This window comes from Scyliorhinus canicula, chromosome 9, assembly GCF_902713615.1.
Source record: "Scyliorhinus canicula chromosome 9, sScyCan1.1, whole genome shotgun sequence".
NCBI classification, from domain to species: Eukaryota; Metazoa; Chordata; class Chondrichthyes; order Carcharhiniformes; family Scyliorhinidae; genus Scyliorhinus; species Scyliorhinus canicula.
In genome coordinates, this window is record NC_052154.1 from 149,066,639 (window position 1) to 149,091,036 (window position 24,398).

The window sequence follows — 24,398 nt, forward strand, 5'->3', positions numbered from 1 at the left end:
TCAGCCGTTTCTTGATACCACATGGACTGAATTGTATTGGCTGGAGACTGACACCTGTGATGCTGGGGACCTCCAGAGGAGACCGAGGTAGGTCATCCACTTGGCACCACTGGCTGAAAATTGTTGCAAATGTTTCAGCCTTGTCTTTTGCATACGTGCTGTGCTCTCCCATCATTGAGGATGGGGATATTTGTGGAGCCACCTCCTCCAGTGAGTTGTTTAATTGTCCACCACCATTTGCGGCTGGATGTGGAAGGACTACAGAGCTTAGATCTGATGCATTTGTTGTGGAATCATTAGCTCTGTCTATTATTTGCTGCTTATGCTGTTTAGCACATAAGTAGTCCTGTATTGTTGCTTCACCAGGTTGAAACCTAATTTCTCGGTCTGCCTGATGTTGCTCCTGGCATGCTCTCCTGCACTCGTCATTGAACCAGGTTTGATCCCCTGACTTGGTGGTAATGTTAGAGCGGGTGCGGGCAACATGTGGCACAGTGGATAGCACTGGGACTGCGGAGCTGAGGACCCAGGTTCGAATCCTGGCCCTGGGCCACTGTCCATGTGGAGTTTGCACATTCTCCCCATGTCTGTGTGGGTTTCACCCCCACAACCCAAAGATGTGCAGGTCAGGTGGACTGGCCTTAATTCGAAAAAAAAATAATTGGGTACTCTAAATTTATTTTTAAAATTTTTTAAAAATGTTATAGTGGGTGATATCTGGGCCATGGGGTTGCACATTGTGGTTGAATACAATTCTGCTGCTCACAGTGCCTCATGGATGATCAATCTTGAGTTGCTAGATCTGCATGAAGTCTAACCAATTTAGCGAGGTGGTAATGCCACTCAACACGATGGAGGGTATCTTCAATGTGAAGACGAGACTTTGTCTCCACAAGGACTGTGCGATGGTCACTCCTACCGATACTCTCGTGGGCAGATGCATCTGGCGGAGAAGGGACTGTGGTGGGAAGCCAAAAATTGGTTTTACGCTGGAGTGAATTTTTGGGGGGATCTTCTGCCTTGGCTGATCGGGAAAGCTCCTGGAGGCCAACATGAAACTGAACTGCATACCGCTAATGGGAGGCAGATGAAAGGCCAACTAGAATCTTCCACCCACACCTGATTCTGCGGGATTCCAATGGGAAAACACGTCGGTCATGAACATGTCTGGAACAACGTTGCGTGCTGATATTAGGACTCACTTGAATAATGCCTGAGGCTGCCTATGAGTTTAGGAAGGATGCCGGGCCCCGGAAAACCACAGCAGTGGGTGAGGGGAGAATGTACAGATGGATCTTCCAGATTCAGTGACATCAAGACAATCCATCTTCCATCCTCAGAGTGTTCCTGGTGATCCATCTTCTTTTTCAGGACCTTTATGTTACAATCAGCACCCTACATAGTCCTTCACACCGCTATACTGCTATTTTTTTTAAAACATTTTTATTAGGGTATTTGCAAGTTTTTATAATAACAATAACAGCGACATAAACATGGTACAATAAACATTTCCACCCCCATCACAATCTTCACACACCCCAACCATAAAACAACAGTCCGGCCCTCTCCCCCTCCCCCTTTGGAATTCTGCTTCTGCTGACATTTTAATTTTTCCTGAGAAAGTCGACGAACGTCTGCCACTTCCGGGTGAACCCAACCATTGACCCTCTTAAGGCAAACTTTATTTTCTCGAGACTGAGAAACCCAGCCATTTCACTAACCCAGGTCTATACACTCAGCGGCTTTGAGTCCCTCCACATTAACAAGATCCGTCTCTGGGCTACCAGGGAGGCAAAGGCCAAGACTTCGCCCTCTTTCGCCCCCTGCACTCCCAGCTCTACCAACACGCCAAAGATCGCCACCTCTGGACTCAGTGCCACCCGTGTTTTGAGTACCGTGGACATTGCCTTAGCGAAATCCTACCAAAACCCTCGAAGCTTCGGGCATGCCCAAAACATGTGGACGTGATTTGCTGGGCTTCGCGCGCACCTTGAACACCTTCCTCTACCCCAAAAAACTTGCTCATCCGGGCCACTGTCATGTGTGCCCGATGGACTACATTAAATTGTATCAGGTGAAGCCTGGCACATGATGAAGATGTATTAACCCTGTTTAGGGCATCCGCCCACAGACCCGCCTCTATCTCTCTTCCTAGCTCGTCCTCCCACTTGCCCGTAAGCTCCTCCACCGGGGTTTCCTCTGATTCCAAAAGTTCCTGGTAAATATCTGATACCTTCCCCTCTCCCACCCATGTACTGCTAACTACTCTATCCTGTATCCCCCAGGGCGGCATCAGCGGGAAGGCTAGAACCAGTCTCGCATCTGCAAATACCTAAATCCGTTCCCTGCTGGCAATTCAAATTTATCCTCCAAAGCTTTCAAGCTGGAAAAGCTCCCATCTATAAATAGATCCCCCATCCCCTAATTCCTGCTCTTTGCCATCACCGGAACCCACCATCCTGCCTACCCGGCACAAACCGATGATTATTATAAATCAGGGTCCAAATCGATGCTCCCTCCACTCTCTTATATCTCCTCCATTGCCCCCAGATTCTCAGAGCTTCCACCACCACTGAACTTGTGGAGTATCGGGCCGGTGAGAACAGAAGAGGTGCCGTTATCAGTGCTCCCAAACTTGTGTCTTTACATGACGCTGCCTCCATCCATTCCCACACACCGACCCCTCCCCCACTACCCACTTCCTAATCATGGCTATATTAGCCGCCCAGTAGTAATTGCAAAAGTTCGGCAGTGCCAACCCACCCTCCCCTCAACTGAGCTCCAGCAACACTTGCTTCACTCGCACGGTTTTACCAAAATAACCTTATTCGCCCCTTGAAAAAGGTCCTTGGGATGAAGATGGGGAGGCACTGAAAGACAAATAGAAATCTGGGGAGGACCGCCATTTTCACAGTCTGTACCCTCTCTGCCAGCGATAGCGGGGGCATGTCCCATCTCTTAAAGTCCACTTTCATTTGTTCTAAGAGCCTGGATAGTTTTAACTTGTGCAGTGCCTCCCATTCCCGGGCCACCTGGATTCCCAGATACTGAAAGCTCCTTCCTACCATTCTAAGCGGCAACTCTCCCAGTCTCTTCTCCTGCCCTCTTGCCTGGATCGCGAACGTCTTGCTTTTCCCCATGTTCAATTTGTACCCCGGAAAATTCCCAAATTCTCCGAGGACCCGCATAACTTCCGCCATCCTCTCCAACGGGTCTGAAATATACAAGAGCAGGTCATCTGCGGAAAGTGAGACCCAGTGCTCCACCGCGCCCCTCCTACCCCCCGTCCACTCCCATGAACCAGCCCTTTCCAGTTCCGACAGGCTCTTAATGCCATGGCCAATGGCTCTATGGCCAGTTCAAACAGTAACGGGTGCAGTTTAAAATACCCCAACCTCAGCCGGTTCGTAGGCACACTCGCTACTGGTGCCTAATAGAGCAACTGCACCCAGTCAATGAAGCCCACACCAAACCCAAACCTTCCCAGTGCCTTCCACAGGTAATCCCCCTCCACCCGATCAAAAGCCTTCGCCGCATCCATCGCTACCATCACCTCCATTTCCCCTCCTTCTGAGGGCATCATAATAACATTTAAAAACCTTTGAACATTGGCCTTGTGGCCAGTATCTTAGCCAGCAGTTTGGCATCCACATTAAGTCGAGAAATCGGCCTGTATGATCTGCATTACTCCGGATCCTTCTCCCGTTTCAGGACCAATGAAATCGAGGCCTGCGACATTGTTGGGGGGAGGACTCCCTTCTCTCTTAATTCATTAAATGTCCTCACCAGCAGTGGACTCAGTATCTCTGAAAACCTCTTATAGAATTCCACCAAGTAGCCATCTAGCCCCGGGGCCTTCCCTGACAGCATGCCTTCCAGCCCCTCAATTATTTCCTCAATTTCAATTGGGGCTCCCAGCCCTTCCACCAGATCCTCATCCACCCTCGGGAACCTCAACTTATTCAAAAACTGCCTCATCGCCTCCACCCCAGCCGGGGGTTTCAACTCATATAATTTGCTGGAAAAGTCCTTCAACACCTCATTCATCCCCACTGGGTCCAGGACCGTATTCTCACCTCTTTACTCTCCCTATCTCCCTGGCCGCCTCCCTTTTTCTGAGCTGGTGCGCTGACATTCTGCTAGCCTTTTCCCCGTACTCATAAATCACTTCCCTTGCCTTCCTCAGCTGTTCCATCACTTTCCCTGTGGTCAACAGCCCAAACTCCGCCTGTAACCTCTGCCGCTCCCTCAGTAGCCCGCGTCCGGGGCCTCCGAGTATTTCCTGTCCATCCGGAGTATCTCCTCAACTAACCTATTAACGAACTAACTCAGCCCATTGCGGCTTTTCTCTGTGGGCCCGTATAGAGATTAATTCCCCCTGACCACTGCCTTCAAAGCTTCCCAAACCGTTGCTGCAGAGACGTCCCCCGCATCATTTGTTTCCAGGTAGTTTTGGATGGATTAGGTCACCCGCAACAGACCGCTTCGTCTGCTAATAATGCCACATCCAGCCTCCATAGCGGGCGCTGTCCTCTCTCCAAACTAACCTGTAGATCCACCCAATGTGGGGCATGATCCGATACTGTGATTGCTGAGTACTCAGTATCCACCACCCCCAGTATTAGAGACCTGCTCAGAACAAAAAAGTCGATGCGAGAGTATACCTTGTGGACATGGGAGAAAAAAGAAAACCCCTTCGCCTTTGGCCGTGCAAACCTCCATGGGTCTACTCCCCCCATCTGTTCCATAAACCCCTTCGATTCCTTTGCTGCAGTTGGCACCCTCCCTGCCCTGGATTTTGACCGGTCCAATTCCGGATCGATGACTGTATTAAAATCTCCCCGCATGATCAAGTTATGTGACTCTAAGTCTGGGATCTTACCTAACACCCGCCTCATAAATTCCACATCGTCCCAATTCGGAGCATATATGTTCACGAGTACCACCCACACCCCCTCCAGCTTCCCACTCACCATTATGTACCTACCCCCCCATGTCTGACATGATTGTCCCTGCCTCGAATGCCACGTGTTTGCTGATCAAGATCGCTACCCTCTGGTCTTTGAGTCCAGCCCTGAGTGGAATACTTGGCCAACCCACCTCTTTCTCAATCTAGTCTGGTCTATGGCCTTTAGGTGTGTCTCTTGTAACATTGCCACGTCCGCCTTCAGCCCCCTCGAATGCGCAAACACGTGAGCCCTCTTGACCGGCCCATTCAACCGTCTAACTTTCCATGTAATCAGCCTGGTCAGGGGGATTTCCCGCTCCCCCCCTCCCCTCCTGCCGACTAGCCATCACCCTTTTTTAGGCCAGCCTCCAGCTCATGCCCCCGGCATACTCGGGGCCCCCCCTCGGGCATTCACCGTCCCCGTCCTCCCATTTGTCCCCTAATAACAGTTCCTCCCCTGTCAGCAAAGCAGCTCCCCCCCCACCCCACTGCTCCCTCCCCCCCGGTAACAGCACTAGATACCCAACCCCCCCCCCATCTCAAGCTTCAGCTTATCACCTGCTCGCCCCCCCACTGTGCTTATGTGAGTCAGCTGACCAAGATAACTTGATAGCTCCCACAAATGGCACCAAACAGTCTGTCTCCCCATTGTTCTCTCCCCTCTCCTCCCACTTGGACAAACATATTAAAAGCATCATATTCCCCAGTAAACAAACATCAGAAAAAGCAGTGAAAAAGCAGCCACAGAAAAAACAACCACAGAAACTACCCCCCCCCCCCCCCCCTCCAACCAGCTCCCAGTAAGACAAACTTAACTTTAGCCATCAAAACAGCCCCTTATTGCACATAGCGCTGCTTATTCAAACCATCACAAAAGTGATTTTCAATAAATCGGCAGTACAATACTCTCCAAAGATTCTGTGTCTTTAGTTCACCTCCAGTCTTTTTTCCTTGATGAAAGTCCATGCATCGTCTGGTGTTTCGAAGTACACATCCCGTTCCTCATATGTGACCCACAGACGGGTGCAACATCTCGAACTTCACCCCCTTCTTAAAGAGGGCCGTTTTTGCCTGATTAAACCCAACTCGCCTCGTGGCCAATTCCACGCCCAGGTCTTGATGAATGCGCCGCTCACAATTCTCCCACTTGCTGCTCTGTTCTTTCTTGGCCCACCGCAGAACGTGTTCCTTGTCCAGGATTCGGTGTAAACGTACGACCATCGCCCACGGTGGCCTGTTTGCTCGGGGCTTCTTTGCGATGGCTCTGTGCGCTCTATCGACTTCCAGGGGCCGAGTGAATGCCTCAGCCCCCATCAACGTCTCCAGCATATTCGTCACATAGGCCCTTGCATCCGATCCCTCACTGCCCTCAGGGCGGCTGACAATTCTCAGATTCTGCCTCCTGGACCTGTTCTCCAGGTCCTCCAGCTTCTCCTGCATTCTTTTCTGGTGGTCATTCATCATCTCCACCTTTGGTCTCCAGCACGGTTAGGTATTCCACGTGCTCGGACACCTTTTTTTCCACCTCCTCGATCGCATGTCCATGGGTTTCTTGACTCTGCATCGCCTGATCAATCAAAGCCTTGATCGGGTCCAGCGTGTCTTGCTTAAGCTTGGCGAAGCAATCTTCAAAAAACTCCACCAGCTGTCCGGTCGACCACTGTGCCGTCTCCCCGCGGCCCTTCCTTGCTCTCCGCCATGCTACCCCGCATTGCCAGCTCTGCTCGCGTCTTCCTTGTAGGACGTTGTCTTCTCACACGGCCACTTCTGGTCCAATTCTCCATACACCGGAAGGGGATTTCTCCTCACTGTCTCACTCTTCACTGATTTATCCCATAAAATCCGGGGAAAAATGGGTGAAAAAGGTCCAAAAGTCCATCACAGGTGGGAGCTATCAAATGTGCGACCTACTCCTCCATGGCCACCACTGGAAGTCCCTGCTATACTTCTATTAACACTTCCTCTATCTTGTACCTTACACGTCCTTCTTGCAATTTCTCCGAGCTCCCACCTATTACTGACCTATTTTGTTACACCTGCGCCATCCCCTCCTAAGCAGTATGAAATCCGGACGCCTGGTGGCGCCATGCAGGTGGAGGTCACTCGTTACATTGGCTTCAGTTAGAGTCTTTGTTTTTTTGACTTTTTTGCTCAGTCTCAGGGATAGTTTCTGGATGAGCGGGTGTGGGAAGCCAGAAGGAGCTGGGGAAATGTTGAAGTCCCAGAAGAAAGGTTTTGGAAAGAAGTGAAAGTCTGCCAGTGAGTGTTGCTGTGAGTCCAGCAGGAGGAAAGATGGCGGGGGCTGGGTCGTCGGGTCGGGGCACTCCCATCATGTTTGAAACTCTGACCGGGTTAGTGTCAGTGGAGTTTAAAAGGCTGTTTTCCAAACATTTAGAGTTGCTTCAGAGTGAGATGAAGGCTTCGCTTAAATAGTGAGTGGAGGAGGATCTTGCCCTGATAAAACTGACTTTGAAGGTCTGGGGCTGCGATGAGAGCTGGGATTTAGACTTTATTGGTGTGGACTGGGAATGTTTTTCTTGTTGAGTTTTTTCCTTGGATTGAGGTTTTATTTGTGTCTCTTGATGTTTTTTTTTAACAAGTGTTCTTGTTTCTCCTTATGGCTGTGTTTTTTTTCTTTTGGTTTGAGGGATGTTTGTGTTGGGCATTGAGGGGCTGGGATATTGAGGATGGGATGGGGAGGAGGGGAGAGCTCTGGCAGGGGTCACCGCGCTAGCAAATGAAGGTTGGCTAGTGAACAGGTGTGTGGTGGGGGGAGGGGCCACGGTCGTTGGATCCTGTCGAGAAAGTTTCAATGGACCTGGGAGGTGATCGATACTGAGTGAGGTGTTTGTAAGAGGAGGTGGATGGGGGGATTCTGGGAGGGGGGAAGGGGTCGACGCGAACAAAAGGAGAGTGCGGGCATGGCCGAATGAGTGTGGCCTGGAGTAATGATGATGGCGGATAGAAGGGGCGGGTGGATGAGAAACCCCCCCCAATCAGAATGGTGACATGGAATGTGAGGGGGTTAAGGGGACCGGTGAAGAGAGTGAGAATTTTTGCCCTTTTGAAGAGTTTAAAAGCTGATATGGTGATGCTGCAAGAGATCCATCTGAGGGTGAAGGACCAGATGAGGCTTAGGAAGGGTTGGATGAGCCAGGTGTTTCATTCAGGGTTTGATAGGGGCGAAGGCGCTGGCTGGGAAATGAGGGAGTTGACCCATGGAGATTTCTACACCCGAGGGACCGGGAGTATTTTTTTTTCCTCGGTGCACAGGTTGTTCTCAAGGGTGGCATGGTGGCAGAAAGGTTAGCATTGTTGCTCACAGCGCCAGGGACCCGGGTTCAATTCCGACCTTGGGCGACTGTCTGTGTGGAGTTTGTACGTTCTGCCCGTGTCTGCATGAGTTTACTCTGGATGCTCCAGTTTCCCCCCATAATCCAAAGAAGGGCAGGTAATAATAATAATAATAATCTTTATTGTCACAAGTAGGCTTTACATTAACACTGCAATTAAGTTAGTGTGAAAAGCCCCTAGCCGTCATATTCTGACGCCTGTTCGGGTACACAAAGGGAGAATTCAAAATGTCCAAATGACCTAACAGCACGTCTTTCGGACTTGTGGGAGGAAACCGGAGCACGCGGAGGAAACCCATGCAGACACAGGGAGAACGTGCAGAGTTCACACAGACAGTGACCCAAACCGGGAATTGAACGTGAAACCCTGTAGCTGTGAAGCAACAGTGCTAACCACTGTGCTACCGTGCCAGTTAGCTGAATTGGCCTTGCTGAATTGCCCCTTAGGGTGGGTTTTCAGGAATAGGGTCGGGAATTGGGCCTCGGTGGGGTGGTCTGTCAAAGGGCCGAATGGCCTCCTTCTGCACTGTGAGGATTCTATGAAATTCTGTGAAGGATTGAATTGTTTGTGGTGGGGGAGGCGCAGTTGGCTAGAGTTAAGAGGGTAGAGTATTCGGCAATTGTGATCTTGGATCATGCTCAGCACTGGATGAATGTGGTTCTGAAGGGGGTGGCCCAGAAGCCGGGCTGGAGGATGGATGTGGGGTTGTTGGTGGATCGAAGCTTCTGTAACAAAATAGGGAAGCTGATTGAGGATTAGGTGGGGTTCAATTGCATTGGGGAGGTCTCGCCGTCGGTGGTTTGGAAGGCTTTGAAGGCAGTGGTGAGGGAGGTGATTTTGTTTAAGACGAAGGTGGCTAGGGAAGAGAGGGAGGAACGCCAACGATTGTTAGAAGAGATTTTGGAAGTGAATGCGAGGTATGTGGGGGACCTGGACCCAAGGCTCCTGGTAAAGAGGAGGGAGGTTCGATGGGAAAGCAGTGCGTCAGCTGAGAAGGGCGAGGGGGGCTGTCTATGAGTATGGGGAGAACGTGGGCCGTATGTTGCAGGTCAGCTTCGCAAGCAGGGAAAACAGTTCAAGTTTGGGATAGGACAGGGGAGTTGATGGTGGCTCTGGAGCAGATTAAGAGTGTGTTTGAGGAGTTTTATAGGGACTTGTATAATTCAGAGCCACCAGAGGATGAGCGGGAGATGAGGAAGTTCCTGGGCGGGTTAGAATCCCCGAGATTTGGTGACGCCGGGAAGGCGAGGCTGGAGGAGCCGGTGGGGGTAGAGGAAGTGAAGGTGGGGAAGGTGGCAGGGTCGGATGGGTCCCCAGTTGAATTTTATAACTGATTTAAGGATAGGCTGGCGCCGTTGTTGGTAGAAATGTTCGAGGATGCGATGGTCAGGTGGGTCTTGCCGAAAATGTTGGCCTCCATTTCATTGCTGCTTATGAAGGATAAGGATCCGGTGGAGTGTGGGTCGTATAGGCCCATACCTGAACGTGGATGCCAAGATATTGGAAAAAGTGCTGGCGTGAAGGCTGGAGTGGTGCCTTCCGAGGGTGCTTGGGGAGGGTCAGATGGGTTTCGATAAGGGCAGGGACATTCTCCGGCAGATGGAAGAAAGACGGAGGGGTCAGTAGCATTAGATGCGGAGGAGGCATTTGATCGGGTGAAGTGGGTTTATTTGATGGCGGTGTTGGAGAAATCTGGGATTGGGCCGAAGTTTGTGGCACGGGTGCAGTTGCTATACAAGAAGCCGATGGTGAGCGTGCGCACGAATAATATGAATTCAGGGTATTTTGTATTGCACTGGGGAATGAGGCAGAGGCGCCCCATGATCCATCTTCTGTTTGCAATGGCGCGAAAGCCCTTGACCATTGCACTGAGAAGCTCCCTGTTGTGGAAGGGGATAGTGAGGAGGGTGGGGTGGGACATTGTATGTGGATGACTTGTTATATATTCTTCTTGATGAGGGACATAATCGGTTTGCTTCAAGATTTGGTATGTTCTCTGGGTATAAATTGAATTTGGGGAAAAGTTTATGGTTTCCTCCCCAAGGGCGGGACCTGAGCTGGGGGTGGGGGCACTGCCATTCTGTCTGGCAATGTCTCACTTTAGGTATCCGGGGGTGCAGGTGGCCCTGGATTGGGCAGGTGTCTGGAAGTTCAATTTCACTGGTTTGGTAGGGACTGTGAGGGCTGATTTGTTGAGGTGGGTAATCATCCTCTGTTGTTGGCAAGCCAGGTTCAGACAGTGAAGATGACTATTTTACCACAATTCTTGTTTTTCTTTTAGTGTCTGCTGGTCTTGCCTAAGGTGATTTTCAAGGGGGAAGATAGGTTGATCTCTGGGCAGGGAAGGTGGCCAGGATTAGGAAGGTCATACTGCAGAGTAGATGGCAGGTGGGGAGGGGCTAAGCCTCCCTAATTTGATGTATTATTACTGGGCAGCAAATGTAGAGAAAGTTCAGGGATGGAATAGGGAAGTGGGGGATTTGTGGGTCAGGATCAAGGCTGGTTCACGTAGGGGGTCGGGATTATGGGTGCTGGCAACGGCACTGCTCCTCATGGCCCCAGGGTAGTACTTGGTGAGTCCAGTGATGGTCGTGCTGAAGGTTTGGAGGCAGTTTGGGCATCATTTTAGGTTGGGAGCGGTGTCGCGGGTGATGCTGATCAGGGGAAATTATGGGTTTGAGCCAGGGAGAATGGATGCAAGGTTCCGAGGATGTGAAGAGAAGGGGTTTAGAGAGATGAAGGATCTGTTTCTGGGAGGGCGGTTTGCGAGTTTGGAGGGGTTGAATGAGAAGTTTGGGGTGACATGGGAGGAGAGTTTCTGGTACATGCAAGTGTGGGACTTTGCGAGGAAGGTCTTCTCGACCTTTCCGATAGAGTTTGCCTCATCGTTGTTGCTGTCAGCGTGGGGGTTGGAGGGGGGTGGGTGTCGCATTGGAGATTTATTGGAGGATGTTGGAGGAGGATAAGGTGTCTGTGGAGGGAATTAATGCTAAGTGGGAGCAAGAGCTGGGGACGGCGCGAGAGGAGGGATTGTGGTGTGAGGTGCTATGGAGTGTGAATTCCTCAACTTCATGTGCGAGGTTGGGGATGGTACAGCTGAAGGTAGTGTACAGGGTGCGTGACAAAGTCAAGGATTAGCTGGCTGTTCGAGGGAGTGGAGGATGTCTGCGAGCAATGTGGGAAGGGCCCTGTGAACCATGAATATATATTTTGATCCTGCCCGAAGTTGGAAGGGTTTGGATAGTGGTTTTCAGCACCATTTTGTGGGCTCTGCATGTCGATGCGGAGCCCGGTCTCCTGGAGACCATGGGCGTGATTCTCCGCTGCCCACGACGGGTCGGAGAATAGCGGGAGGGCCTTCCCGACATTTTTCCCACCCTCCCGCTATTCTCCCCCCCCCCATGGCCGCCCCACGACACAAATCGCTGCTCGCCGTTTTGTACGGCGAACAGCGATTCTCCCCAGGTCGATGGGCCGAGTTCCCAGGCCTTTACGGCCGTTTTCACGAACGCAAACACACCTGCTCTCACCATTCATGAAAACGGCCGCAAAGTGCCGTCCCGGACAACCATGGCACCGATTGGCACGGCCGTGCCAAGGGTGGCATGGGCCTGCGATCGGTGGGCACCGATCGCGGGCAGCGGGTCCGATACCCGCACACTATTTGTTCCTCCGCCGCCCCGCAGGATCAGTCCGCGGGGCGGCTGAGGGGCATGACGGCCTGCGCATGCGCGGGTTTGACGTATCTGCCTGATGACGTCATCCGCCCATGCGCGGGTTGGAGCCGTCCAACCCGCGCATGCGCGGCTGACGTCATCGTGTGCGTCAGCCGCCGTGACGCTTGGCGCGCGGGCTTAGCGACCGTCGCTAAGCCCGCGATGCCGTGCTTCACGGGGTCGCGCTGCTAGCCCCGCCCGGGGGGGGAGAATCAGGTCCCGGGAGGGGGCGCGGAGGCTGCTGTGAAACACGGCCAGTTTCACGGCAGCCTTACGACTCTCCGCATTTGCGGAGAATCGCGCCCATGTATTCGGGGTGTCAGACCAGACGGAGTTGCAGGCGGATGCATGGGCAGATGTTATAGCCTCCGCCTCGCTGACTGTTTGCAGGCGGGTCTCCTTCAGCTTCTCCACCCTGTGACTCAATGTGATGGGGGTCCTGCTGGAGTTCTTAACCCCGGAGAAGGTAAAATTTGCTCTAGGGGAGCGAGTGGTAGCTTCTACAAAGTTGGGGTTTGTTCATCTTGCATTTTGCAGAGTTGGTCACCAATGACTGCTGAGGGACGGGGGACCGGGGGGGGGGGGGGTGCGGAGGGAGCAAGGATATATGGGTGGGTGTGGGGTTTAATGTGTTGGGTGAGTTTTCTTACCGTGCTAAATTGTAACAATGTTTAAAATTTGGATTAAAAGACTTATAGAAAAACAATATTAAACCCTTCGCAAACTCCCTCTCTTTAATTCTGAAGCAGAGTCATTCAGACTTGAAACGTTAACTCTGTTTCTCTCTCCACACATGCTGCCAGACCTACTGAGTTTCTCCAGAATTTTCTGTTTTTATTGCAGATTTCCAGCATCTGATGTATTTTGCTTTTTGTTTTCAGGAGGTCCATCCTCTTCCTTCAACGGTGGACCAGCGATATTTTGCACCCTTTCAATGTGGCGTCCAGATATGACAGTAGGCAGTAGGATGCGCGCCATCACTCCTGCCCCGGCATGGGATATAACGCTAAACTCCCAGGTGTATAATCGATCAGGTTGTGGCCAGAAGCTATGGTGTGGTTTCCCATTGGCCTCCACAGCGGGAAGCTCTCCTTTTTCCCACCCCTGACACGGACTTAGTTCCAGATGGGAGAATTCCACCCATCAGTTTTAAAGGGAGGACTTGCCTTTCATTGTGCTATTCATTACCTCAGCCTGTCCCAAAATGCTTTACAGCCAATGAATTACTTTTGAATTATGATCACTGTTTCATTATTGGGAAAGGTAGTTGCCAATTTGCACGCAATAAACTCCCACCAACAGCAATTAAAAATTACAAGATTTTGTGCTTTTACTGACGCTGATTGAGGGATAAAAATTAGCCTTGGACACCGAAGAGAATTCCCTTGCTCTTTTATGATAGTGCCCTAAGAGATTTTACATCCACTCGAGAAGGCATATCGGACCTCGATTTGTTATCACTCATCTGAAAGTTTAAAATATTCCGATGAAATACCACACAAAACTGGGAACCCTTTACAAGTGGCTTCAGACTGGACAACAGTTATACTGCAGTGTGAGGAGATAAGGTGATAGGAGAATGGCACCTGGAAATCGAGTCCGCAAACTGTTGGCCTTGAAGCAATTTGCAATCAGATCGCATGGCCTCCAATTTTGAAAGCGCCCCGACTCCGATTTGCACACAAAAGTGGGAATGAAATTAAAAACTGGGGAAGACAACAGCTCCAAAAAGAGAGGGTTAATGCTAGAACTCACATCTCCTCAAATCAAACCCATCCCCCGTTAATGTGAGGAGCTCCATCTCTTTCAGTCGGATGTCGAGCTCGCAGATCTCGTCCAGCTCGCTCCAGGCAGAGTCTCCTCCCGCCGGCGGGGAAAAGAATTTCAGGGGTTCATAGGGGTTGTCTGCCAGTCCGCGGGGCCACAGGGAAGCCTTTGGGCTCTTGGTTTCCGTGATCTCCTGCGTGGGGAACAGGTTCTTCCAGATGTTGAAGCTGTTCAGGGACGAGGCGCTGCTGTTGGTGTCGTAAAGCGACGGAAAATACTTGGACGCCTTTTTGCTCATTCTTTCTCCGTGGCTGAAAGTGGCTTTGCGTGGATCTCTGTCTCCCTTTATGCGACTCACTCCATTAGCTTATTTATCTTTTCTGCATCACTGCATTCCATTTGAAGTTATCTTAAAATTAAAAAGATGCACCTGGAGACTTTGGAATTCAGTGATGGATCTCTGGCCCAGCATTCCAGGAAACAATCACACCTCCTACAGAAACTGGGCCCTGATTGGCTGTCGAGCTTCCATGCCATCATCGTGATTGTTGCACTGTCAAGTGAATGAAGACTGAGCCAGTGGGGGAGGGTCCAGACCAAACTGAGGGGTTGTAAACCGTATGGAGTGTCTGTCATGGCTTAGCAGCCATCCAAATGCACATTGGAGCCGCAGACCTGAGTTATACTGTGCCTGCTGAGTGCTTAAATTTGTATAAAGTTTTTAGTCAGACCCCACTTAAAGTTCTGCATTCAATTGCTGGTAGTGGGAGTAGGCTTGGCCTATCTTCGTTAGGTTGATATTTCGGCTTGGGAGTATTAAATTATGAGGACAATTTTCACAAATCTAGCTTGTATTACTGTGGTGGCTTGAGACATACACTATAGGCTTCCAGTACTTAACAAATGTATTGTTGAAAGGCAAAGGCAGAACACAATATAACAGGACTTAATGCTTCGGCTACGGGGCCTACACTGCTTGAGGCCCTGCTCCCAGGGCCCCATGCAAAGTCCTTATTAACCGGAGTTCACACACTCCCATGTGATTGGCCCTGAGCCGGTTGCGTGGTCCATTGAGCCGGCCCCTTAAACGGGCAGAGCCAGCACACTACTCCCTCCTTAAATCGCTCATTACAAACGACACAAAAAAAACTGCACAGAGCCACGAGGGAAAAACTGCAGGTGAAAGATAGCAGAGGCAGACTGGTAGCTGAACCAAAAAAAGGTCAATGAAGCTTTGAGGCCTTCTACTGGGGGCTGTGCACCTCCGAGCCTCCCAATGGGGACTCAGGGATGAAACAGTTCCTCGATGGATTGGACACGCCAGTCGTTTGGAAAGTTGGGAGGAAGGGGCTGGAAGCATCGCCAGGACTGGGGCAGGTCATGGAGAGCATCAGCTGCATGCAGGTGGGGAAGGCGCCAGGACCCAACGGGTTCCTGGTGGAAGTCTACAAAATATTTGCGACAGCACTGGCCTCGCACTTGTGGAAGATATTCGCAGACTCACTGGCGAGGGGCATCCTGTCTCCAACGCTAACACAAGCCACTATATCGCTGATACCCAAAAAAGACAAAGACCCAATGGAATGAGGAGCATACAAATAAATTTCGCCACTCAATGTGGATGCGAAAATCCTCGCAAAAGTCCTGGCTATGTGGCTGGAGAACTGCATACCAGAGGTGGTCGCAGAGCACCAGACGGGTTTTGTCAAGTGTAGACAGCTAACAGTGAACATCAGATGACTGCTGAATGTGATAATGATCGCATCTGGGGAGAGAACACCAGAGGTGATCGTCTCCCTGGAAGCAGAGAAGACCTTCAACAGAGTCGAATCGAAGTATCACATAGAGGTGAAACTCCTGGACAACTCCCCCAAGGCGAGTGTACGGACTAATGCCAAACCGATCTGAATTTCCAGCTGCACAGAAGCACAAAGCAGGGATGCCCGCTCTATTTCATCCTGGCAATTGAGCCGTTGGCGATTGCCCTCAGAGTGGTGAAAAGCTGGAAGAGAATCTGAACAGGAGGCAGAGAGCACAGTGTCTCACTCTATGCAGATGACCTGCCCCTCTACATCTCGGACCTGTAAAGTGGCATGGAAGGGATCATGAATCTCCTGAGAAAGTTTGGAGCCTTCTCAGGCCACAGACGCAACCTGAGCAAGAGTGAATTCCCTGTGAATCCGAGAGGGGGAGGGGCAGAGCTGGCGGGACTACCATTCAAACTAGCCCAAAGCAAATTCTGCAACTGAGAATCCGGATTGCCCATGACACGGATCCACAAGTGGAATCTGACCAGTCTGACGTGGGAAGTAGGAAAAGACCTACAGGATATAGAAAAAAAAGACCCAAAATGGGACCCACTTCCCCTGTCCCTAACATGTAGGGTACAGATGATCAGGATGGATCTCCTGCCCAGATTCCTCTTCCTGTTTAGATGCTTATCGATCTACAACCCCAAGGGCTTCTTTAATTTGGTCGACAAAATGATAATGGCGTTTGTATTGGGGGGGGAAACCCAAGGATCCTACAGGGAAGAAGAAACATGGGGGGCCTGGACCTCTCAAACCTGTAGCACTACCACTGGGCAGCCACAGTGCAAAGAGTGAGGGGATGGTACACCAAATTGGAGTGACTGCTGCTCCCAAATGAGTCGGGATAGTGGGGGGGGGGGGGGGGGGGAATAGGCTGGGGACTGTGGTGTGAGGTGATGTGTAGGGTAAATTCAACCTCCTCCTACGTGAGGATGAGCTTGATTCAGTTCACAAATCACGGGCTGCTGACCTTCCCGACATCCATCCATGCGACAAGGTTACATTTGACCCGGGCGAGGATAAGTGGATTCTTCCAGGGGGTGGCCGATGTGTGTGAAAAGTGTAGGAGGGGGCCTGCAAATCATGCCACATGTTCTGGGGTTGTGCGAAGTTGGAGAGGTACTGTGTTTGGACGTTATCTAAAATTGTGGGGGCGGAGGCCAGGCCGGACCCAATGATGCCGATCTTTGTAATCCTCTTTCTCCGTCCGAATAAATATGTCTGTATTATTTTTTCCATCTGAAAAATCAAACGGTCTTAACTTCGATTTGTCCTCCCCGTCATCGAAGGTGAGCGAGTTGAAAATGTGCAGAGCGTGGTCCCCATCTGTGAAGAGGAAGAGAGCAATCTCCCGTGCATCCGAGGCAGCTTCCAAGTCCCTGGCCTCGAGGTACAGCTGGAAGTGTTGTTTGAAAAGTTTCCAGTTCGAGCCCAGATTCCCGGTAATGCGGAGAGGCGGCGGCAGGCGAACGGAATCCATTCTGTAGGATGGCGCGAGACTGGTGGAAGGCAGATCACTGAAAGGTACGTCTCAGAAGTGCTAGCATCCCTCAACTTCTGGTACCATGAAGTGTTGGCTAGTGTAGACTTGAGAGATGAACAGACACTTCCAACACTGAGGAAGGTTCAACTCAATTTTATTAACTATTTCTAACTAACTAACACACAATGACTGGGGGTCTAAATGATGCTAACTTAAACTAGAGACCTAAGCCTTGTCCGAACCAGTTGATTCTCTCAGCACGTGGTGTGAGTCTGTGCTGGGCTGGTTGAGTTCTTGTTACACTCAGAGGCAGCACCCAGAATGAGTGGGAACCGTGGTGCCCTCTGCGTTTATAGAGTGTGTATTCTAACTGGTGATTGGCTGCGGTGTTTGTATATGTTGATTGGTCCCTGTGTGTGTCCATCAGTGTGTGTCTGCACCATGATATACTGGTGATTATTATGACATCCCTCCTTTTATAAAAAATGTTGATATAGGCATGTGGTAATAAACAGTGTGGGTATGTGGAGAATGTACCTAGCTACGTGTGAGGTGCGAAGACATATGTACAAAGCTATACACAGGGAATAAGACTATTTACAGAGGAAGGTGCCTGGTGCAGATGACTACCATGAACTGGAACAACCAAAAAAATCTATTTACAAATCACTGGATAATGAATGCAACAATGCAGGATATAGAAAAAAAAAACACATTTCAGGAAGTCCACATGTGTACAGAGTTCATAAGTTCAGTCTCTGAGGTGGGCGACGAACTCTATTTGACCGCCTCAAGGGTGGGGCAATGGCTGGCGCATCAGGAGCCGGGAGGGCTGCAGCACCGTCGGGGGCAGGCAGAGTGATCGGAAGCGCTACACAGTCCACGACGGGATCAGTAGAAGAGCTGGTCGGAGGATCCCGTGACGACCCTGGAACCAGGCGAAGAGCACGCCTGTTGCGGCGCCGAATGGATCCATCCAGTAAGCGGACCAGGATGCAGCGGGGGGACACCTGCTTTAGAACGACAGCAGGTGCAGACCAGCCACCATCCGGGAGGTGGATGCGAACCTTGTCGCATGGATGGATGTCGGGAAGGTCAGCAGCCCGTGAGTCGTAGGAAGTTTTCTGCTACAGTTGAGACATGTGCATGCGGTGGCGCACGGGGACATAATCGAGGTTGGGAGTGAGAATCGATGGCACCGTCGTCCTGAGGGTGCGGTTCATTAGTAGCTAAGCAGGCGACAGGTCGGTGGAGAGTGGGACGGAGCAATAGGCTAGCAGAGCAAGACGGAAATTTCCCGAAGAAATTCACCATACCCAGGAACCGGAGGACCGCTTTCTTGTCCTCAGGCGTCTTCATGGACGTGATTGCTGCAATCTTGTCCGTGTCCGGACGCACCCCCTGGTGGGAGATGTGATCCCCCAGAAATTTGATACGCGACTGTCCGAAGGAGCATTTGGCCCTATTGAGGCGGAGCCGTGTTCGTGGATGCGCCTGAAAACACGCTTAAGGCGGGCAATGTGTTCCTGCGGGGTGGTTGACCTGATAATAATGTCGTCGACATATACCCGGACGCCGTCGATCCCCTCCATCACCTGCTTCATGATCCGATGGAAAACTTTGGACGCAGAAATGATGCCGAATGGCATCCGGTTGTAGCAGAACCTGCCAAAGGGTGTGTTAAACGCACACAGCTTCCTGCTTGACTCATCTAGTTGGATCTGCCAGAAACCCTTCGAGGCATCCAGTTTTGTGAATAGTTTGGCGTGGGCCATCTCGGACGTGAGCTCCTCACCTTTCGGAATCAGGTAGTGCTCCCGCATGATATTCTGATTCAGATCGTTCGGGTCAATACAGATCCGCAGCTCACCGGACGGTTTCTTGACGCAGACCATGGAGCTTACCCAGTCTGTGGGTTCCGTGACCCTAGAGATGACTCCTTGGTCCTGGAGGTCCTGGAGCTGTTGCTTGAGGCGGTCCTTGAGGGGCGCTGGGACTCTGCGAGGTGCATGAACGACAGGCGTGGCGTTGGGCTTGAGTAAGATTTTGTACGTGTACGGGAGAGTGCCCATGCCTTCATTCAGCTGGATGATGGAGTCGAGTTGCGCCCTGAAGTCTGTGTCAGAGGATGCAGACACATCGCTTGAAGAGAGAGAGTGTACTCTCTGCACTACGTGGAGCAGCTTACATGCCTGCGCACCAAGCAGGGAGGCTTTTGAGGCAGCAACAATCTCAAATGGGAGAATGGCTGTGTGAGCACGATGTGTCACCTCAAGGCTAGTGTAGACTTGAGAGATGAACAGACACTTCCAACACTGATGAAGGTTCAACTCAATTTTATTAACTACTTCTAACTAACTAACACACGATGACTGTGGGTCTAAATGATGCTAACTTAAACTAGAGACCTAAGCCTTGCCGAACCAGTTGATTCTCTCAGCACGTGTTGTAAGTCTGTGCTGGACTGGATGAGTTCTTGTTACACTGAGAGGCAGCACCCAGAATGAGCGGGAACCATGGTGCCCTCTGCCTTTATAGTGTGTCTATTCTAACTGGTGATTGGCTGCGGTGTTTGTAAATGTTGACTGGTCCCTGTGTGTGTCCATCAGTGTGTGTCTGCACCATGATATACTGGTGTATATTATGACATAGGTCAAGGTTGGAGAGGGCCCTATTCTTTAATTTGTTTTTTCTATTTTTGTTTGGGTACTCCAGAAGTGCCCTCTCCAGGACCTCAGGATTTCCTTTGCCACCATTTCTTTCTTTTTTCTTTTTTCTTTTTTAACTGGTTTGTTTTCCTTATCATTTATGTACATCATACAATTAAGGCCTGTTAAGCCTCCTCCTTCTATCATTGCACCCCTGAGTGAGATTCAAAGAATCTCTTTTGCTCGCTCAGTGATCCAATCTGGTTGAAACTTACCCTGATACATTTCGGGTGTCGCCACCGCTTATACTTCAATTTCTTTATTTTTTATTATGACCGGATTTTTATGAAAGGTAAGTTCCGAAAATGACATTTTTACTTTATCATCTGTCCTATCAATGCTGCTAACAGGTTTTAATTCACTGTCTTTCCACTCTACTTCATCACAGAATACTAGTAAGTGCAGTGATCCCCTGACCCTCATAACCAAACATTCCTTTCCCTCTAAAATCTGTCCATGATCCGGGGTTTTCAATCTCTCCACAGAACCCCTGTCTCGGGGTTTATTTTGATTCATATTTTTTCAAAATCCATATCCCGGGTCAATCATTAATCTCGTACTACATTCCTTTTTCAATTGGTTTGGGGATATGATCTATTCTGTGGCATGGCATCATTGTGGTGATACAGTCTCTAAACACGGTTAAACTAATTTTACGTCCCCGTGTCACCCCAACATCTTTTAAACTATATACTCCCTCGCTAATTGGGACTATAAATTTGTCACTTCTCCACAATCCAGCATATCCTTTCAGAATTAGTTCGTTGTCAGCTAGGTTTTCTCTGCAGTAATTAAAGTTTCTCATTATCATACCATCCCATATACAATTACGCCTCCCAGGGTCAAAATCTATCTTGTGGTCACAAACTTTAATCATTATTGTTGCCTGACATTTTACAAAACAATCGTGGCAAAACTGAATTCCCCAGATTTCCCTGGGAGCCGCAGCATTTCCCCATCGTTGTCATTTTAAATGCAGTGTCAAATTGCCTGAATACTCTGTATCTGCCATTCTCCTGGGCTTCACACTCCCTGTCCAAACAATTGGGCTACAAAATGCACTACATCCTTGACATGTTGTTTCCTGATGTTCACAATGAATTATTTTAAACTGAAGTTCATTAATAATAGCCCTTGATCTATCATCCCATATTCTCAATTCCTTACTGATTACATTTCTTCATTTGCTGCCGTAGGTTGCCTATGGATTATCATAATCCCTCTATTATTATTCAGTTGGGTCAGAGGAGGGCAGCACGGTAGCATTGTGGATAGCACAATTGCTTCACAGCTCCAGGGTCCCAGGTTCGATTCCGGCTTGGGTCACTGTCTGTGCAGAGTCTGCACATCCTCCCCGTGTGTGCGTGGGTTTCCTCCGGGTGCTCCGGTTTCCTCCCACGGTCCAAAGATGTGCAGGTTAGGTGGATTGGCCATGATAAATTGCCTTAGTGTCCAAAATTGCCCTTAGTGTTGGGTGGGGTTACTGGGTTATGGGGATATGGTGGAAGTGTTGACCTTGGGTAGGGTGCTCTTTCCAAGAGCCGGTGCAGACTCGATGGGCCGAATGGCCTCCTTCTGCACTGTAAATTCTATGAAGATGTTTTAGTTCTGATACAATTTCTTTTGCTCCAGCCACCATGCTTCTCTAATTCAACTGTATGTTCCCCAAATTCTGAACAATTTTGTCTTTTACCTTTTACAGCTTCACTGATTACTTTGCCTGTGGTCTTAGTTGCTAGCTTCACCCAAACTTCCTCTGTGTTATCAATTGGTTTTAATATCCTAATTTTTCCTGCATCTAATTTTATTAAATCTTTCCCTGTCATCAGATTCTTATTTCCTGATACGGCAAGTAATTCTCCTAATCTAACTTCTGGTCTAATATCTTTATTCCCTAAAGCTCCTTCTACCATATGTTTAACATTCTAAACATCATTTTATCATTTTACCTGCTAGTGACTTTCTATTGAGTCATCAGGCACTAGGACCCCGGTGGAGTTGTGCCGTGTCAATTTCAACACATTAGTTTCAAAGTAATTTCCTGCACAGAGCTCTGACTCAGGAGCAGTGTTGTGTTCTGTGTTTTTGTGTTTATACTAAGACCAATTTAGTTCTGAACATACTGATTTATTACCTCATAATACTGATCACAAACTCCCTCGGTTCATCTGCATATTTGTGACCAGAGACTTGTACAGCAGCCGGACCCAGTCCACGAACCCCTGTCCAAACCAAACCGCCCCAACACCTCCAACTCCTCTACCGGCCTTGTTATCTCCGCCCGCTCTACTTTCTCACTCTGCGCCCGAATTGAGATAAACATCCCCAAACCACAGCCTTAAGTGCCTCCCACAGCATGTCAGCCGTGACCTTCCCTGTGTCGTTTAGCTCCACGTACCCCTGGACGGCAGCCTTCGCCCGCTTGCACAGCTCTTTATCTGCCAACAATCCCACATCCAGTCTCCAGCAGGCACTGGCCCCCCCATCCCTTGGGCCATGCGCAAATTCACCTCGTGGGGTGCGCAGTCAAGACCACAATCGGTGAATAACCCGAATCGACCACCCCGCCTGCTACGCCTTGTCCAACATGTAAAAATCAATCCAGGAGTACACCCGGTGTACATGGGAGAAGTATGAATATTCCTTTACCCTTGGCCTCCCGAACCTCCATGCACCCTGCCACCCCTCCCCAACATGCGCTCCATAAACCCCTTCATCTCCTTCACCCTGCCGACACGTTTACTGATTTCGGACTCGACTGGTTCAAGCTTGGTTCTGAAACTGCATCCCAATTTGGGGCATAAATGTTTACCAGGGCCACCTGTATCCCCTCCAACTTTCCATTAACCATCAAGTACATAAGGACAAAAGAACTAGGAGCAGGAGTAGGCCATCTGGCCCCTCGAGCCTGCTCCGCCATTCAACAAGATCACGGCTGATTTTTTTATGAACTCCGCTCCACTTATCCGCCCACTCACCATAGCCCTTAATTCCTTTACTTTTCAAAAATCTATCTGCCTTTACCTTCAAAACATTTAACGAGGTAGCCTCAACTGCTTCACTATGCAGGGATTTCCCCAGATTCACGACCCTTGGGGTGAAGAAGTTGCTCCTCAACTCAGTACTAAATCTGCTTCCCCTCTCCCTCCCGAATCGGCCACAATGATCCCCACCTCGAACGCCACCCTCTTATTCACTAACACCGTCACTCAACTCGTCTTCAAATCTAGTCCCTAGTGGAACACCTGCCCCACCTATCCTGTCCATAACCTTGTCTGGTCTCCTATCTTAGTGTGTCTGCTGCAAGAAGGTCATATGCACCTTCAGACTCCTCAAGTGCGCCAACACACGTGACCATTTGACCGGCTCATTCAGCTTTCTCACGCTTCATGTGACCAGCCTGGTCTGGGGGCACCCGTCCCACCCTCCTGCTCATCAGCCCATGTCATGCGAACCTCCAGGCCCACCCTTGGATGTCCACCATCATCGATCCTTTTCCAACTGCGCCACATCAACCACACTGTTGTCGTAACCCACCCCCCTTGCCCCCACCCTCGAACAAAACGTCAAACCCATTTCCCCGCTCACGCCTGCCTCCTGACAAACCCCACTTCACTCCCGTTAACTCGCCCATCCAGCCAGCATAGTAGCCCCGCCCAAGGCCTCCAACCTCCTCAGTTCCCCTCCCCCCCTAAACATACACCCCTGAAGAGTAACAAAAGGTGCACTCACCTTCGATGTTTCCTCATGAAAAAACTGCCCTCCCAAAAACCCACCATCAAATACTTTTCAAAAAAACACACAAACTCCTCCAAAGTTCAATGTCCTCACTCTCCTCCCAGTCCATTGTCTCTCACAAATTCCATCGCCTCTTCTGGCGTGCCAAAATTGTACTCTTGCTTCTGGAAAGTCACCCACAGGTGGGCCGGGTACAGCACACCGAACTTCACCCCCTTCTTAAAGAGGGCAGCCTTGACCCGGTTGAATCTGTCCCCCCTCTTCACCAGTTTGGCTCCCATGAGTTAGTACACCCGCAGCTTGTTCCTTTCCCAGTTACATTTCTTGGTCCATCAGAGAATCTTCTCCTTGTCCAGAAAACGGTACAACCACACCATCATTGCCTTCAACGACTCACCTGCCTGCAGCCTCCTCATCAGTGCCCCACCTCATTCTACCTCCAGGGGCCGGTCAAAGGCCTCCTCCCCATCAGCTTCACCGACATCTTAGTTATGTACACGCCAGCCTCCGTGATCCTGAGGTTTTGTCTTTTGGAGCGATTTTCCAGATCCTCCACCTTCTCCTTCAGCCTCTTTTGGGTCTCCCACATCGCCCCTACCTCAGCCACCAATGAGGCCAACTGCTCCTCATGCTCACGCACCGCCTCCTCCACTTTCTGGATCGCCCAGCCCTGGGACTCCAGACTCTACTTCACTCTCTCAATCCCAGATTTAATCGACTCATCACCTTGGCTAGGTCTTCCAGGGTCTCCTTCCTCTGCTGGCAAAACTTTACATTGAGGAACTCTGTTAGGGGTTTATTGATGAAAGGTAAAGGCAGGTAAATAACAGAGACAGAACTCAATTGGTCTCCTTACTTCATCTTCGGGGTTGA

The 24,398-nt window shown here is 50.2% G+C and overlaps 1 protein-coding gene across 1 annotated transcript in view; it reads right to left on the reverse strand.

Moving 5' to 3' along the window:
* Positions 1–14,147, reverse strand: part of LOC119971009 (uncharacterized protein C11orf91 homolog) — a 41,121-nt gene extending 26,974 nt beyond the window's left edge. Inside the window, exon 1 of the mRNA XM_038806126.1 lies at positions 13,774–14,147. Within this exon, the coding sequence (XP_038662054.1) occupies positions 13,774–14,083 (310 nt within the window). The 5' untranslated portion in view covers positions 14,084–14,147. The remainder of the gene's footprint in view (positions 1–13,773) is intronic.
* Positions 14,148–24,398: the final 10,251 nt, after the last annotated feature.